The sequence below is a fragment of the Pantherophis guttatus genome, chromosome 16 (assembly GCF_059756535.1).
Source record: "Pantherophis guttatus breed Tessera chromosome 16, ASM5975653v1, whole genome shotgun sequence".
Classification (NCBI taxonomy): domain Eukaryota; kingdom Metazoa; phylum Chordata; class Lepidosauria; order Squamata; family Colubridae; genus Pantherophis; species Pantherophis guttatus.
Genome location: NC_142078.1, coordinates 2,901,988 through 2,918,939, shown reverse-complemented (window position 1 = coordinate 2,918,939; position 16,952 = coordinate 2,901,988). Strand labels below are relative to the sequence as shown.

The following is a 16,952-nucleotide window of genomic DNA, read 5'->3' as shown; positions in this document are numbered from 1 at the left end:
ATTTATTAGAATCCTGGATTTATTTTTGCAAATAAGGCAGAGAAGACATGCAGACATGAAGGATTCTCCGCCCTCTAGGCCCATCTCGGGGTCTCCGCCTGTTTCCTTCTCCCTGCAGCTCCCTCCAGGCAGCCCCCTTTCCCAGGGTCCCGCTTGGCTCATCCCGCCTGCAGCCCTGGAGGTCCAGGCCTATCCCCGCGGTCTCCTGGGGAAGCGGTGCCGGGACTGGGCAGAACAGCTCCGCGGAGCCTCCTCTTCTCTCAGGTGGCGCTTCTTTCCTTCCTCCACCGGGCTCCTCCGTCTTCCTGAAGGGGCAAAAGAGAAGTGGGTCACGGCTTTGTCCCCTTCCCCAGAGGGCAGTTCCAGGTCCGCCTGGGAAGGAAGGCCGAAGCCTCCGCCTCTTCTGGACAGGCCAAGGCTGGCACAGCCTCCACCTCACCGTCTGCCCACCAGACCAGGCCTCGGGCTCCCTTCTCCGGGATCCTCTCTGACTGTGACTCCCAGCATCCCCTGCGCCCTATCTAAGTCACAGAAGGTCAAATGAGCAGCAGTGAAGCCAATTTCAGAGTTGGCTGAGAGACCATATAGTACAATGATGGCTAACCTTTTTGCCATCATGTGCCAAATGCAGGGGGGGTGTCGTGCGAGTACGTGCCCACACCCATAATTCTATGTGGTCCACCACGCATACACACATGACCCCCCCGCTCTCCCCCCTCTTTTGACACATGATGGCACAGTGGGCCCAGTAGGGCTGTTTTCCACCCTCCCCAGGCTCCAGAGACTTTCTAGGAGCCTGGGGAGGGCGAAAATTGCCTTCCCCACCCCCACCCCGGAGTCCTTCCGGAGGCCAGAAATGTCCCATTTGCTGACTTCCGGTGAGACCGGAAGGCCCTTTTTTTGCTCTCCCCAGGCTCCAGAGCCTTTCTAGGGGAGGGGAAAAATGGTCTTCCCCACCCCCCCATGCTCCGTAGGCCAAAAACAATCTGCTTCCCTGCTTCCAGTGGGCCCAGAAGGCCCAAAAATCAGCTGGCCTGCACGCACATGCGTGCTGGAGCTGAGCTCACGTGCCCACCAATATGGCTCCACGTGCGAGGTAAGAAAGAAAGTGAGATAAGAAAGACGCAAAGAAAGCAGGAAAAGCCAATCATAAACAGAGGGCGAACATATTAATGAATGGAGATAAAACCCAGATATTTCAGATTCAAAACGGAGTGAGGCAGGGGTGTCCCCTATCCCCCTTACTTTATATTTTGGCGCTAGAGTTGCTACTTAGAAAGATCAGAGCCAATAAAGAAATTAAAGGATTAAAGATTAGGAAGGAAATATTTAAAACGCAAGCTTTTGCAGACGACGTAGCCCTCATAATAGAAGATCCATTAGAAACCGGTTTAAAATTAATGCAGGAAATACAGAAATATGGAGAAGTGGCGGGCCTTAAACTTAATAGGAAAAAAACTAAAATAATAGTGAAAAATATGACAGACACACAAAAAAGGAAGTGGAAGACTTATTAGGCCTCCAGGTAGTTAAGAAAATAAAATATTTAGGAATATGGATCACCGCGAGATTCTCATCACTAAAAGAAGACAATTATACCCCATTACTGCAAAAAATATATCAGGACCTAGAAAGATGGAAAAAGCTAAAACTCTCTCTGATTGGTAAAATAGCAGCAATCAAAATGAACATCCTACCTAAAATTCTGTATCTATTCCAAAATATTCCGATAACCTTAGATAAAAAATTCTTTCTGGACCTGAACAAACATATTAGAAACTTCTTATGGGAGGGTAAGAAATCGAGGATCTCCCTCAAGATACTGCAAGGAAAAAGAAATTTGGGAGGATTCGGGCTCCCCGATTGGGAAATATACCAAAAGGCGGTGAAAGTAATTTGGATTAAGGTGTGGATCACGTTACGAAATAGGAGAATCCTGACGTTAGAAGGACATGACCTATTAGAAGGATAGCACGCTCACCTGTGGGACACAAAGAACAAGCAAAAAATCCTACTTTCACAAACATAAAATTAGGGAGACACTCATACATACGTGGGAGGAAATTAGACAGAGGATTTATACTAAGGTACCTAACTGGCTTTCCATTATGGAAGCGTTGGCGGCCCCAAACAGGAGAGATGACTATAAATTGGGCACGTATAAAGATATTCTTGATGAAAAGGGGAAGCTCAAATCTTTGGATATATTGAGGGACCAGGGTTTTAACTTAGATTGGTGGAATTACTTGCAGATTAATTCAAGATTTCAGAAAGACAGAGACCAATTCGACATAGAATCTAAGTGTGGAAATTTTGATAAAATTATTTGGGGAGTAGACAAGAAAACGCTAGCAAAAATATATAACTTCTTACTAGATGAGGATAGGGCAGAGATTATAGCAAAAAATCAGCTAAATATCTGGAAAAAAATTTGGGATACAGATTAAATTTTAACGACTGGGAGGTAGCCTGGAATAGGAATTATAAAATGACGAAATCGGCAACATTCAGAGAAAACCATTATAAAATGCTACACAGGTGGTATTTAGCGCAAGCTAGGTTAGCGAAAATGTTTCCAAATCTCTCAGCCACGTGTTGGAAATGTGGAAAAGTGGTCGGCACCTTCCATCATCTATGGTGGACCTGTCCAGAGACAAAAAGGTTCTGGTCCAAAATTCGATATTGGCTATGTGAAATAACGGGACAGGAGATAGTTTTATCTCCAGAAATCTTCCTTCTGGGTATAATCGGAGACGGCTTTAACAACAACAAAACTCAACTCATAATCCAGATAACAGCAGCGGCTAGACTAGCCTTTGCGAAATACTGGAAAAATAAAATCATACCATCAGAAGAAATATTAATAAATAAAATCCTAGAGTGCGCAGAAATGGCAAAACTGACGAGTGAGATAAATAATGAGGAGACATCTAAATACTATGAAGTATGGGGAAACTGGTACAATTGGTTGAAGAACAAGACAAAAACATGATTTTAGGATATGATTTGTTACGCATTTGAAATACGAGCTATACTGTTTAGAATATTGAACAGCTAAGGATGAAGTTTATCTGATGTATGATTTCGTAAAATGTATAAACACTGTGCCTCTGATGGAGGTAGAGATTGTATATTCTTTCTTTTATAACGGAAAAATTCAATAAAGTATATTTAAAAAAAAGAAAGAAAGAAAGTGAGGTAATAGGCAAAGAAAGCAGGAAAAGCTGAGCGGAAGGCTATCCTGTCGGCACAAGCTCTCAAAAGAGAAAGCGCCAGTAAGGGGGGAAAGGCAGAGGGGGGGATTGCAGAATAAATTAACCGAGGGGGGGGGATGGAACAGGCGTAGAGGCAGAGGGGAGCCAAGACAAAAAGAGCCAAAGGGGCAGGGAAACAAAAAAAGCAGGGCTGAGAGAGACCAGTGTGCTCCTTGTAAAAGGAACGGAAACTAAAAACGTGAATTGCCCCAACGCAAGACATCAACAGTCTGGAACCGCTGATCAGCAGGACTCAGCCTGAAGGGGACCAGAGGAACTTTTGAAGCGAGGAACGTCTTGCCCCCCCAAAAAACCCCGATTGACTAGTGGGGAGAATCCTGTCCCTTGTTTTGATAGATACTGTGTAGGGGACTGTCCTAGTCCTTCAAGGGCTACCCCCTCCCGAGGGACCCAGCGCTCTGCTTCATGATCCATGCATTCATTTAAGGACGGGGATAGGGCCAGTCATCAAGGGAACTGACAGAACCCAGGTCCTCTCTGTTCCTATCGTACAAAGTTAGCAGCCTCCCCTCTCCTAAAAGAAGGGAATACTTTGGAAAAAATTTTTTAAAAGGCAGAATATTGTATTTCCCTAAAGGAGGAACATGCTCTTGGAGAGCAGCCCCCATCTTTCTTAATAGCCCCAGCAGGACTGGGCCAGCCTCTCTACAAGACAAAAGGCCCTCAGCTCCAGGGTGACGGGATTAGCCCTCACTCAAGATCCAAACCAGGACAAAGCCATTAAGACACAACAGGAATTGCCCCACACCCTTCCAGAGCACCAGCTTCTTCACTGCATTGCATCACCCAGCAAGCTTCAACCAAACCTCGGAGCTCAGACCACCTCAGCTGTAAGTCCTGCATTGCCCCATGGAAGTCTGACGGCAGCCAACAGAATACCTTGCACAGCAACAGGAAGCTCAGGTTCAAAGCCCAAGAGAAGATATCAATATGGAATTAGTTTTAAAATTATGGAATCTGCAGAAATGGACAAACTTACAAAGGAATTACAAGAAAAAGAGGAAAATGATTATAATTTAGTATGGGAGAAATGGTACACCTGGTTGGAGGGTAGAAAAGGAAAAAAGATAAGGAAATAAATGGAAAGATTTGAATCATAGATATGATTATAAAATACCAATTTATGTTAATAGTGAATTAAAAATGCTTGAATGCTCAAGGTTGACTCAGCCTTCCATCCTTTCTAAGGTAGGTAAATTGAGGAGCCAGTTTGTGGGGGCAATAAGCTGACTTTGTATAAAATATACAAAAGTATGAAGGCTATTGCTTAACGCACTGTAAGCCGCCATAAGTCTCCGAAGAAGGGCGGCATATAAATCAAATTAAATATATCTATCGAGTAAGAATATGTATAGAGATGATGTAGTAGGGATATAGATATGTTATAACAAGAAAGAATTAAAGGTATAAATAAGAATATAGAATACTGATGCGACAAGTTTGAAAAGAAGATGTATAGATGAATCTTTGTTTACTTGTTTTGTTTGTTTGTATTTTTCAAATATTTTTTTTGAAAAAAAATATGGAATTAGTTTCAAATTCTTCCTCTTCCTTCAACCTCAGGACTGTATATTCCCATCTCTACATCCCCCTTAGTGATGTCTTCTTCTTTTTTCTTCTTCTTTTAAGATGGACTCTAAATTCCTTCCAGGGCCATGCCCAGGGTCCCAGACCTAAGTTTGACTGCTTTTTTGGTCAATCACGAAGGGGTAGTAAAATTCTTGACAGAGAAGAATTTTACTACCCCTTCGTGATTGACCGAAAGCAGTGTTTAAACATTCCCCTTCCTGTGGCGTTTCAAGTAGCAATTTGCAAATCTTGGTTAGGTCTCTAAAGCTGCATCAAAAAGCTTTGTGGAGGGAAAGGTTGCATATGGCACTAGGAAACTACCAGAAAAGCAGCAGCTTTGGACACTGCAACCCGCATCTGGCTTCCTTGGCTTGTTGCCTACCAGCTGCGTTGGGACAGATGTGTTCCAGGCAAGACAGAAAGGCTGAGACACCAGTGGCTTCTTCCAGGAAAAGGAGACAGAGGGACTGTCAGCTGCAGCTGCTCAGAGCTCAACCTCTGCTACTGAAAAGGAAAGACCGACTCTGGCCCACCTTGCTGAGTAATACTTTGAAATACAGCACTACTGACTGACTGAATTATTTATTTGTTCATTGATTGATTGATTGATTGGTTCGATTTATATGCCACCCTCAGGGCGTCTTACAATGCGTTAAGCAATAGCCTTCATACTTTTGTATATACCTGCTTAGTAGGGCTTTCGCCCCCCCCCCAAAGCGGTGTTCTTTTTTTTTAATACAAAGTCAGCTTATTGCCCCCACAATCCGGGTCCTCATTTTACCTACCTCGGAAGGATGGAAGGCTGAGCCAACCTTGAGCCTGGTGAGATTTGAACTTGCAGTAATTGCAGGTAGCTAAGTGCTACTTTTACAGTACTTTAGTCCGCTGCACCACCAAGGCTCTTTAATTAAATTTGCCTTGGTGATATAGGAATGTACATTGAATACAGTCGAATTCACACCCCTTGCACAATTTCCAAAATGTGCAACCCTTGTAAGAAAACATGTGATCATGCAAAACAATTTTAAATAATTTAAACAAGTTATACTATGAAGCAATAGAGAATAGCGCAATCACTAAAGAAACCATAATAAACAGTAAAATGGTCCTTTTCCTGAAGCAAGAGTAAACCTGAATCGATAGTTAACTGTGGTTATTGTTTTTTGCAGTCGAGGGGCTGTCCTACCTCGCAGGGTTGATTAATGGGGCAATAGGGAAGCCATGATCGTCTCCCGCAAAGCAGCCCAGGAAGAGACTCACCTGGGGGGAGGAGGGTCCTTTCGATGGCTCCCCAGCCGATTCCCCCCGAGATGCATCCCCCGGGAAGGGAAGCCCCCACGGCTGCATTTGCATGGCCTGCTCAGCTTGGCTGGTCTTAGGTTAACTTTGCTTGCAGGCAGCCTGTGAACCCAGCCGGGGCTCAGGATGCGCAAGGCCAGGAGTGGGAAGCATGTTGTGTGAACGGGGCCTCCGGTCCCACCGAGTCCTCTTTGAGGTCCTTTCAGGCGATGACCCAGTCCGCCTCTTTCCCAGTGGAAGGCCTGGGGCAACGATGCCTCCCTTGGCTTCCAGACTTCTCCTGCCGGCTGCAAGGATGGCACCGGGGGCTACTCTCCCTTCTGCTACAGAGACGGAGCCCTCCACCACTTCCACTCGTGGGCCTCTGTCCCGCCAAGAGCCACGGGGCCTTTCATGCGAGCCCTCCTTACGTGTGAACAGCTGCCAGGAGCATTTGAGGCCTTTGCAAGCCAGTCTTCCCAATTGCTTCCGTACTTCTGGCCCCAGAGTCAAGGCTCATGGCCTGAAAATAGGGGCAGAGAATGATAAAGGAGAAGCTGTTGCCCCCCCCAACTGGCCACCCCCCCTTGCCCCCAGTCTTCGGCTTCTCGGACCCCCAGAATTGAATACCTTATTTCTAGTGTGGGGAATGTATGTAAGTATGACATTTATACAACTACACGTGCTTTAATAAGAGTAGAAAAATAACATAAAGAGCCAATAAAGAGCATCCCAGATCCTCCAAAGGCAGCATATTCCCACTATCAGGCCTCCTGAAGGTCTCTGGAGCTTCTCCATCATCCAGGTCAGGGTTGTCCCGAAGGAGCTTTTTCAAGAGGCAGCTGGATTTCCTTTGAAGGCGTTTCGCTTCTCATCCAAGAAGCTTCTTTGGTGGTGAAGAACTGAAGAAGCTTCTTGGATGAGAAGTGAAACATCTTCCAGGAAAAATAAAGCCCAGTTCTCTTTTGAAAAAGCACCTTTGCGATGAGGCCTCCTGCTTGAGCAGGGGGTCAGACTAGAGGACCTCTGAGGCCCCTTCCCGCTCGGTTGTTCTTATTCTGTTAGCTGACAAGGGAACTTCCTACATGCACCTAAAAACCCCTTGAGGACCTCACTGGGCTCCAGCATCACCTTACCCCAGGTATTTACTGCAAAAACAACATTAAAACCCCAGGTAAAGCAAGAACATTAAAATGATGTCATATCTTAAAAAGTTGCTCTTGGCCAGAGGGAGGGGGGGCATAAAACTTTAAAAACTTATGGAGTTGCTCAATCAGGATCCCCTCCCAGCCCAGGAGAAGCTGCAGTGCAAGAGGGGAGCAGGGCCAGGACCCCCCCCCCAGCCTTTGGGGCGCAGGATTTAAATAGGAAAAGCCCCCCCACCAACCCAAGGCGGTGGGGGTCCTCCAGCTATGGAGCATTTAAGGGGAGGGGGCAGAGCTGGGGGGGCTGCAATGGGGGGGAAAGGTGGGCCTTCCTGGAGGCTTCGACCTCAGGGGCTCAGCAGAGGCTGAGGGGGTCCACATATTAATGGGGGGGGTCCTGGGGGGATTTAGGCCCCTGCAGATTTTCAAAGGGGTCCTTGGGGGGAGAGGCGGGAAAGGGGGGTCAGGAGCTGCAGGGAGGAGCCTCCTCGGTCTCTAAGCCTGGAGACCCCCAGGAGCCCCTTCAGCCCCGCCTGCCTGGGTGCCCCCCCCATTTCCACTCCCCCCGCCTTGTCTAGGGAGAGACGTGGGTTGGGGGAGGGGAGGGAAAGTCAGAGCCCCAGAAGGGCCCCCAACCTCCACCTGCCTGGATGGGGGGAGGGGGAGAACACCGGACCCCAAAGATCAAAGGGAGACCTCCCCCCCCCCCCCCGCCTCACCTTCGCGCAGGACCAGCAACCCCCTCGGCAGGGCGCAGGTGCCGTGGGCCTGATTGAAGGAAGGCGGACGCCGATTGGTCGCTCTGGGGAGGTTGGCGATTGGCAGGAGGACTCCGAGGGGCGGATCCCCCGAAGGAAAAAGCGGAACTAGTGGAGGAAAAAGGGCGCGAAGCCTCCACTTCCGGGAACAAAACGGGCAACGAGGGAAGCTGCTTCGATCTGTGACAAATGATGCAGGTTTGGCGCAGGGGATGCTGGGAGGGTCTCTTTCGGGTCCGCACGAGGGGGAGCTGGGCCTGGGTCTCCTCTGAGGGGAATGGGAGGCAGCCGTGACCCTCTTCTCTCTCTCCCCTGCAGGAGGACGGAGGATGGCGGCGGATGCAGGAAAGAGGCGCCGCCCAGGAGGAGGAGGAGGAGAGCGGGCCCCACGGAGCAGCCCTGCCCGGTCCTGGCACGGCTTCCCCTGGAGACGGCGGGGAAAGGCCGGGGGGCTCCGGGGCTGCAGGAGGGATGAGCCCAGGGGGAGCCCGGGAAAAGCGGCTGCCTGGAGGGCGATGCAGGGAAGAGGAAATGGGCGGAAACCCCGAGACGGGCCTGGAGGGCGGAGGCTCCTTCGGAAGACCCCCAAAGATCCAAAGGATCCAGGAGGAAGCAAAGAAATATCACTGCCCGGAATGCGAAAAATCCTTCAAAAGAATTCACCATCTGAAAAGTCATTTAAAGATCCACACAGGAGAAAAACCTCATAAATGCTTTGAGTGTGGAAAGAGCTTCAGTTGGAGGAGCAACCTTTATAAACATCAAAGGACCCATTGGGGAGACAAACCGAAGAAATGCCTGGAAGGCGAAGGGTCCTTAGGAAGAGCTGGGAGTCGCCAAAGGTTCCAGGAGGGAGGAAAGGAACATCAGTGCCTGGAATGTGGAAAAACCTTCAAAAGAAACGACCATCTTCAAAGGCATCTTAGCATCCACTCAGGAGAAAAACCTCATAAATGCCAGGAGTGTGGAAAGAGCTTCAGTCATAGGAGCAACCTTTATATACATCAAAGAATCCACACAGGAGAGAAACCTCAGAAATGCCTTGAGTGTGGAAAGCGATTCAGTCAGAGGGGACATCTTTATACACATCAAAGAATCCACTCAGGAGAAAAACCTCATAAGTGCCTGGAGTGTGGAAAGAGCTTCAGTCAGAGGGGACATCTTTATGTACATCAAAGGATCCACTCAGGAGAAAAACCTCATAAATGCCTGGAATGTGGAAAGAGCTTCAGTCAGAGTAGCCACCTGTATACACATCAAAGGATCCACTCAGGAGAAAAGCCTCATAAATGCCTGGAGTGTGGAAAGAGCTTCAGTCAGACGGGAGATCTTTCTAGACATCAAAGGATCCACTCAGGAGAAAAACCTCATAAGTGCCTGGAGTGTGGAAAGAGCTTCAGTCAGAGGAGCAGCCTTTATAGACATCAAAGGATCCACACAGGAGAAAAACCTCACAAGTGCCTGGAGTGTGGAAAGAGCTTCAGTCGGAGGAGCAACCTTTATAAACATCAAAGGACCCATTGGGGAGACAAACTGAAGAAATGCCTGGAAGGCGAAGGGTCCTTAGGAAGAGCTGGGAGTCACCAAAGGTTCCAGGAGGGAGGAAAGGAACATCAGTGCCTGGAATGTGGAAAATCCTTCAAAAGAAACGACCATCTTCAAAGGCATCTTAGCATCCACTCAGGAGAAAAACCTCATAAGTGTCTTACTTACTAAGAATGTAACTGAGATGCAGAAGAAAGAGATAGAAGAAACCTTGGGCTTACAAGTTGTCCCAAAAATAAAATACTTAGGAATTTGGCTAACCAAAAGGTGCTCATCTCTAAAAGAAGACAATTATACTCCATTAATTAATAAATTAAAACAAGATCTGGACAGATGGAAAAAGAGCAAATTATCACTTATTGGCAAAATTGCGGCAATTAAGATGAGCATCCTCCCCAAGATCTTATTTTTATATCAAAATTTACCAGTAATTTTAAAGAAAAATTTTTTCTCAGAATTAAATAAGACCGTTAGGGAATTTGTTTGGGAGGGAAAAAAATCAAGGATCTCACTTAAAATTTTACAAGAAAAAAGGAATGTGGGAGGATTTGGACTTCCAAATTGGGAAATGTATTATAGAGCAGCAAAGCTGATATGGATAAAGGATTGGATCACCCTGGAGAATAAGAGAACCTTAGTGTTAGAAGGACACGACCTACAGAAAGGGTGGCATGCTTATCTATGGGACAAAGACAATAAAAAGAAAACCTATTTCCACAGGCATAAAATTAGAGACTCCCTAATACAAACGTGGGTGGGAATTAGGCAGAGATACTATTCAAAAGTCCCAAACTGGCTTTCCACGGCAGAGGCAATGATTTACCCCAACAGGTGGGGAATGGAGAAATTGTGCAGATACAAAGACATTGTCGATGGAGGGGGAAATATTAAATCTAATGAAGCCCTGAGAGACCAAGGTATAACTTTAGATTGGTGGACTTACCTGCAAATAAAATCAAGATACCAGAAAGATAAAGAAGAGTATGGCCTAGAATTAGGATATAATGGATTAGACAAAATTTTGATGGGACCAGGGAAAAAAGCGTTGGCCAAGCTGTATAACTATTTGTTAGAGGAAGACAGAGATGAGGATATAATTAGAAATCAATTGAGAGCATGGGAGAGAAATATTGGACACAGTTTGAATTTTAATGAATGGGAAGAAGCCTGGAATAAAAATTATAAATTAACTAGAGCAGCCACATATAAGGAAAATCACTACAAAATGCTTCATAGGTGGCATTTGGCACCTGCAAGATTAGCAAAGATGTTCCCCAATGCGCAGCCAAACTGTTGGAAATGTGGCCATGGCCATGGCACCTTCTTTCATACGTGGTGGACATGTCCCGAAGCAAAAAGGTTTTGGAGCAAAATTTGGAGATGGTTGAAAGACATACTTAAAGAAGACATTGATCTGAACCCAGAAATATTTCTCCTGGGAATGGTAAAGAAAGGATACGTAAAGGAAAAGGTCCACCTCCTAATACACATAACTACAGCTGCCAGACTAGCATATGCTCAATACTGGAAAAAGAAAGACCTACCACCAGATGACCTTATAATTAATAAAATATTAGAGTGTGCAGAGATAAGTAAATTAACTCATGAGATAAATGACGATGAAAATTCTGATTATGATACTGTGTGGGGAAGATGGTACGAATGGATAAATGGTAGAATTAAGGAAGAAACAAAAGGTGCAGAAATTAATTAGAAATGTATAGTATAACTGACACCAGACACTTATTCATGTATATATGTATAAACACTGCGAATCCGATGTTAAACAGAATTGTTATTATATTTTATTTGTGTATAAAAAAAAATTAATAAAATTATATTAAAAAAAAAAAAAAAAAAAACCTCATAAGTGTCTGGAGTGTGGAAAGAGCTTCAGTCAGAGGAGCGACCTTTATAAACATCAAAGGATCCACACAGGAGAGAAACCTCATAAATGCCTGGAGTGTGGAAAGAGCTTCAGTCAGAGGGGAGATCTTTATACACATCAAAGGATCCACACAGGAGAGAAACCACATAAATGCCTGGAGTGTGGAAAGAGCTTCACTCTGAGGGGAAATCTTTATACACATCAAAGGGTCCACACAGGAGAGAAACCTCATAAATCCCTGGAGTGTGGAAAGAGCTTCAGTCAGAGGGGAGATCTTTATACACATCAAAGAATCCACACAGGAGAAAAACCTCATAAGTGCCTGGAGTGTGGAAAGAGCTTCAGTCAGAGGGGACATCTTTATAGACATCAAAGGATCCACACAGGAGAAAAACCTCATAAATGCTTTGAGTGTGGAAAGAGCTTCAGTCGGAGGAGCAACCTTTATAAACATCAAAGGACCCATTGGGGAGAGAAACCGAAGAAATGCCTGGAAGGTGAAGGGTCCTTAGGAAGAGCTGGGAGTCACCAAAGGTTCCAGGAGGGAGGAAAGGAACATCAGTGCCTGGAATGTGGAAAATCCTTCAAAAGTAACGACCATCTTCAAAGGCATCTTAGCATCCACTCAGGAGAAAAACCTCATAAATGCCTGGAGTGTGGAAAGAGCGTCAGTCAAAGGGGAAACCTTTATGCACATCAAAGGATCCACACAGGAGAGAAACCTCATAAATGCCTGGAGTGTGGAAAGAGCTTCAGTCAGACGGGAGATCTTTATAAACATCAAAGGATCCACTCAGGAGAAAAACTTCATAAGTGCCTGGAGTGTGGAAAGAGCTTCAGTCAGAGGAGATATTTTTATAAACATCAAAGGATCCACTCAGGAGAAAAACCTCATAAATGACTGGAGTGTGGAAAAAGCTATACTGGGCGTAGTAGCCTCAATCGACACCAAAGAATTCACGTGGGAGAAAAATAAAAAACACACCTGAGTGTGAGAAGACTGAGTGTATATTTAATTTGGCCAAGTGTGAATAGACACCCTAGGAATTCACCTAGTGCATATTCATGATCATTATAATAATTCCAATAAGAGAAATTATTGCTCTTTACTCCAAATGTGTTAAAAATACAATAAGGGTAAATAATAACTGCCAAATAAGGGACTTTCAGGCTGAATAATAAAGGACTGTTTCAATTGTACATGCTAAATTTTTCAACTGGTCTAAATTGTACCTTTTCACAAGAGACATGCCATTTCCCATGTGAATGTCCTTTTAATGGTTATGCTTAATATTATGGGATGTTACTGTCCATGTCTCTGATGTAAGTGTAACTTGAGCAGAGTGATTTCTTCCATGCAATCAGCTCTTGTTTTGTATTTTTTTTTCTACTGTATGGAGTATAAAATGAAACCTGATTCTGGGTCCTGGATTCCATCTTTTCATTAAGGGAAATCTCTTTGCTACAATATTCTAATAAATTGCCTTTAAATAGTCATCTGACTCGGACCCAGACTGTATCTCAGGAATTGAACTGAATTGAACTTTTAATTTCGCCAACTGCGAATAGACACACAAGGAATTTTTCTCGGGTACACAAGCTCTCAGTGTATGTACAAAACATCAGAATAATGATATAATGATAACAATTCGAATAAGAGGAATTATTTATTTATCTTTTTTTCAATTGAGTAAAGAAGGGTTAATAATAACTGCCAAATAAGGGACTTTCTCAGGCTGAATAATAAAGGACTTTTTCTATTGTCCCTGCCATGATGAATCTGAAATGACAGGTGCTCTTTAATGTTATATTTATAAGCTGCTTAGAAGGTTTCACTTCCATTTTTACTGCTTGCCCTTCCCCCTCACATTTAGAGGCTGAGGGCACAGATGCATTTCTCTTCAAACAATCATACAGTTTGTAGTCTACATACAGTATATTTGAAGAAAAATGGGAAAAAGGAATATTTCTGCCCTTGCTTTATGAGTTATCTCATGGTTACTGTGAAACTCTGTGGATGTATCAATGCAGTGCATGTTATTTCAGCTTGCGGTGCTTGGATTCATTGAATGAGTTTAGCAGAAATGTAAATATTGCAGAATATACAGCTTCATGCTACACAACTAAGCTCCATTTCAACCTGAATAAACTACATTATTAATGTATCTTAAATGGAAAATTATCTTTATGATTCTTGATGAACATATCTTTTCTTTTATGTACACTGAGAGCATATGCACCAAGATAAATTCCTTGTGTGTCCAATCACACTTGGCCAATAAAAAATTCTATTCTATTCTATTCGAATATCCCAACTTTTTCTATTGTGTGGAGTATAAAAAGAAACCCGATTCTGTGTCCTAGATTCCCTCTTTTCATTAAGGGAAATCTCTTTGCCACAATATTCTAATAAGTTGCCTTTAAATAGTCATCCCACTCAGTGCCTAAGTGAAGCAAGTGTGCTGTGGCTGAATCTAGGGCTATTTGGCCTCCATTGTTGGGGGTGTGAACTGTCCATACCATGTAAGACCCTCCCCAGACACCAGAAACTCTTGTCAATTGGATTCTCTCAACGGTCCCCTTGTCTTCCAGCAGAAACTGCTAAAGGGACTCTCTAAGGCCAAGGAAGCTTTGTGAGATACGAGCCAGATTCTCAAAGGGCCTCCAGCCTTTCAGCCTTAAACACCCGGCTTTTCCCCAGGCGCTGGGAGGTCAGACAAGGAGAAGTTGGCATGGATTGGTGCCTGGCTTTTCTTTGTTTTCATTTTCCATGTTTTAATGTGTTGTATTGTTTTTAAAACAGCTTTTGGGGAGCTGCAGTGAGTTGACTGAATGATGGGCAGCTAAAAGAATGTTTTAAATGACTCATTGGGGACCTCTTTGATCCCCCACTAGGTGCAGAGACTGGGTGTCCCCCAGTTGTCAGAATAAAGTCCCCCATTACTAGGCTTTCTCTTCATCAGCTAAATCGGCGTCCGCCTTCCTTCAAGCAGCCAGAGGGCGCCTGCACAAGTCCCGAGTCCCGCGTAGAGGTGAGGCAGGGGGGCCTCCCTTTGATCTTTGGGGTCCGGTCTCTCCTTTGGGGGGCCCCTCCCACATTCTGACAGGCAGTGGTTGAGGGACTCTTCTGGGACTGGGACTCCCCCACCCCTTCCAGGCTCCCTTCCTAGGCAAGGTGGGGGGGGGGAGGTTGGAGGGGCACCCAGGCAGGTAAGAGGCCAAATGGGCATTTTCACCCTTGCAATACAACTCTGGTAAATTGGCTGCAAATAGAGGGAAGATTTCCCAGAGTCCAGGAGCCCTTCAGAAACCAACCCACCTCTTGGAAGGCACCTTCACTCTGATAACTGACAGTAACTGGCAGTTGAGCCTGCATGGGTGAGGTCATGAAGCCCTCAGAATTCCCTCAGAGATGGCAGGCCTCCCTCGGCCTCCTCCCAAGGCTCACCTGCTCCGCCTTTTCCACACCCACCAGTGCCAGGCAAATGTCTGAAGGAGGCGACCAAACCAATCACTCAAGCTGCCCAGTTCTCCTATTTTGGCACAAAAGGCAGACTGTTGGATGTAGACTGCCTCTCTCAAGGGAAGCTCCACTCTCTCTTTTTTTTTTTTGAGAAAAAAAATATTTTTTTTTAAACAAACAATTCATCATTAATCAGTGTAACATCTTGGTACAACATTCATTTAAAAATTTAAACAAAGTTTATCTTTGAACATTTTTGCCAATCTTTCCGGTTACATGTTTTATAGTTGGCACATGTCACCGGAAATAGATTGGAAAAAATGTTCAAAGATAAATCAGCTTAATGTTGGAAATGCCACCAGACATCGGGATCGTACTATCACATGTGGTGGACATGTCCAGAAGCAAGAAATTATTGGGCACAATAATCACAATAATCACAAAAACTGATACAGCAGCACATCGAACTTAAACCGGAGCTGTTCCTGTTGGGTATCTTACCGGAAAAATTTAGTAGAGAAAATACATATTGGATTATACATGTAATAAAGGCAGCAAGAATGGTATCTGCACAAAATTGGGAAGCAGAAAAAATTCCTACAAAGGGAGAGCTAATTAAGAAAATATTAGAATGTGCAGAAATGAGTAGATTAATATTAGCAATTAGTGGGAAGGAAGAATCGGAGTGTACAGCATATGGGGGAAAATTTATCAATGGATAGAGACAATAGGCAATGTAAAAATAAGAAATATGGGGGAAATATATTTATTTCATACATTAAATTCACAATACATTAAATTCAAATGTAAGAAGAAAGATAATTATGTATTAAGAAAATGATGATACATGTTGAATATGATGACACAGAAGCTCCACTCATTAATGTAGCTCTGGATAAACTTCCCATCACACCCTTTGTGTTGTCATGTTGTTTTGTGCTTTTTTCCATCATCCCAGGTGAGCTCCCTCCATTATTTCTGCTTAGGTGAGACACCTTTTTCTGAATCCTAAAGTAATACAGCAATCCAGAACAAAATCCTGTCTCCCTTGAACGAGTTCTACCAAAACAAAATATTGCATAGCTTTGAAGGGAAACAGGATATAATAAATAATATAATAATATAATAAAGAATACTAGAATATGACATACTGGTATACCAGATTCTGTAACCATGAGGTTCCTGTAATACATATATGTCTTTGCATTTGAATCACATATATTATGCCTTTATGTATCTCCTGTAACAAACACATTCTGTTATTAGGCCTCTGTAATGTCTCTGGTATTTGTCAAACATTTGTTCCTGCCATTTGATCTGAACCCATATCCATCTTCTTCCTGATTTTCTTTTTTTTTCTTGAAAAAGTTTTAAAACAAACACAATTTCCCCAGTTTAGTCTCTGCAACTGTACAGTCCGTAGTTATACCCAATAAGAACAACTGTGGAGTAAATTTCAGTCTCTTTTTAAGAATATTCTGCATTCTTCCTGTTTTTCTTGTGCCATCTAAGAGCATGGTAGGCATCTCAGCTGGAACTGCAGACATCATCATCCGAGGGATAATTTACACTTCAGCCCTAACTTACACCTTTGATCTGTTCCCTGCAGCCCAGGGGGCCAAATGAGCAATTGGGAGAACAAAGGAAGAGATAAGGCTAATTGGGAGGCTTCTATTCCCTTGCAGGGCAACAAGGAATACACAAAGCTAAACTAGGAGGCCAGAATTGGGTACTAAGCTGATGTCTCTGAGGGTGTAAAAGGACGCCATACCTTCCCCAAGGGGTGCCTATCTCCTCGCATGCATTGTATCTTATGTCCCGGATATAGTCCCACCCAGTATTTTGTTTTTGGCCATAAATAAAATCTGCTTTTTTTTTGCAAGCCTCGTCTTGAGTCTCTCTCTTTGGCATTCTGGTGACTCAAGTATATTTTGGGACCTTACAGCTTAATGATGCTGAACCCCCAAAGCACATGAGCTTCTTTTGCCCAAGTTCCAAATGTTGAGGGATCCAGCAGTTAAAGGGACCCAG

General features: G+C 44.3%; 1 protein-coding gene and 1 long non-coding RNA gene across 3 annotated transcripts; one reads left to right on the top strand and one right to left on the bottom strand.

Annotated features, from left to right (window-relative positions):
- Nucleotide 1: 1 nt before the first annotated feature.
- Nucleotides 2-8,102, bottom strand: LOC148111736 (uncharacterized). Of its 2 annotated transcripts, none has more exons than XR_015730207.1 (3): nt 7,987-8,102; nt 6,105-6,645; nt 2-305 (listed from the first exon to the last, which is right to left on the bottom strand). It is a non-coding gene; the product is annotated as an uncharacterized LOC148111736 (long non-coding RNA). The 2 variants fall into 2 exon arrangements; XR_015730208.1 differs by having other exon boundaries at nt 6,554-6,645.
- Nucleotides 8,103-8,135: 33 nt separating this feature from the next.
- Nucleotides 8,136-12,953, top strand: LOC148111735 (uncharacterized). The gene is made up of 3 exons (XM_087879867.1): nt 8,136-8,223; nt 8,344-9,710; nt 11,426-12,953. Exons 1-3 carry the CDS (start codon nt 8,215-8,217, stop codon nt 12,357-12,359), a joined length of 2,310 nt encoding a protein of 769 aa, XP_087735993.1. The 5' UTR covers nt 8,136-8,214; the 3' UTR covers nt 12,360-12,953.
- Nucleotides 12,954-16,952: the final 3,999 nt, after the last annotated feature.

Bases quoted from the DNA above. Each gene is read 5' to 3' on its own strand.
- LOC148111735 (XM_087879867.1), top strand. The intron at 9,711-11,425 runs AGAAAAACCTCA...AAAAAAAAAAAA, and splicing joins CATCTTAGCATCCACTCAGG to AAAAAAACCTCATAAGTGTC.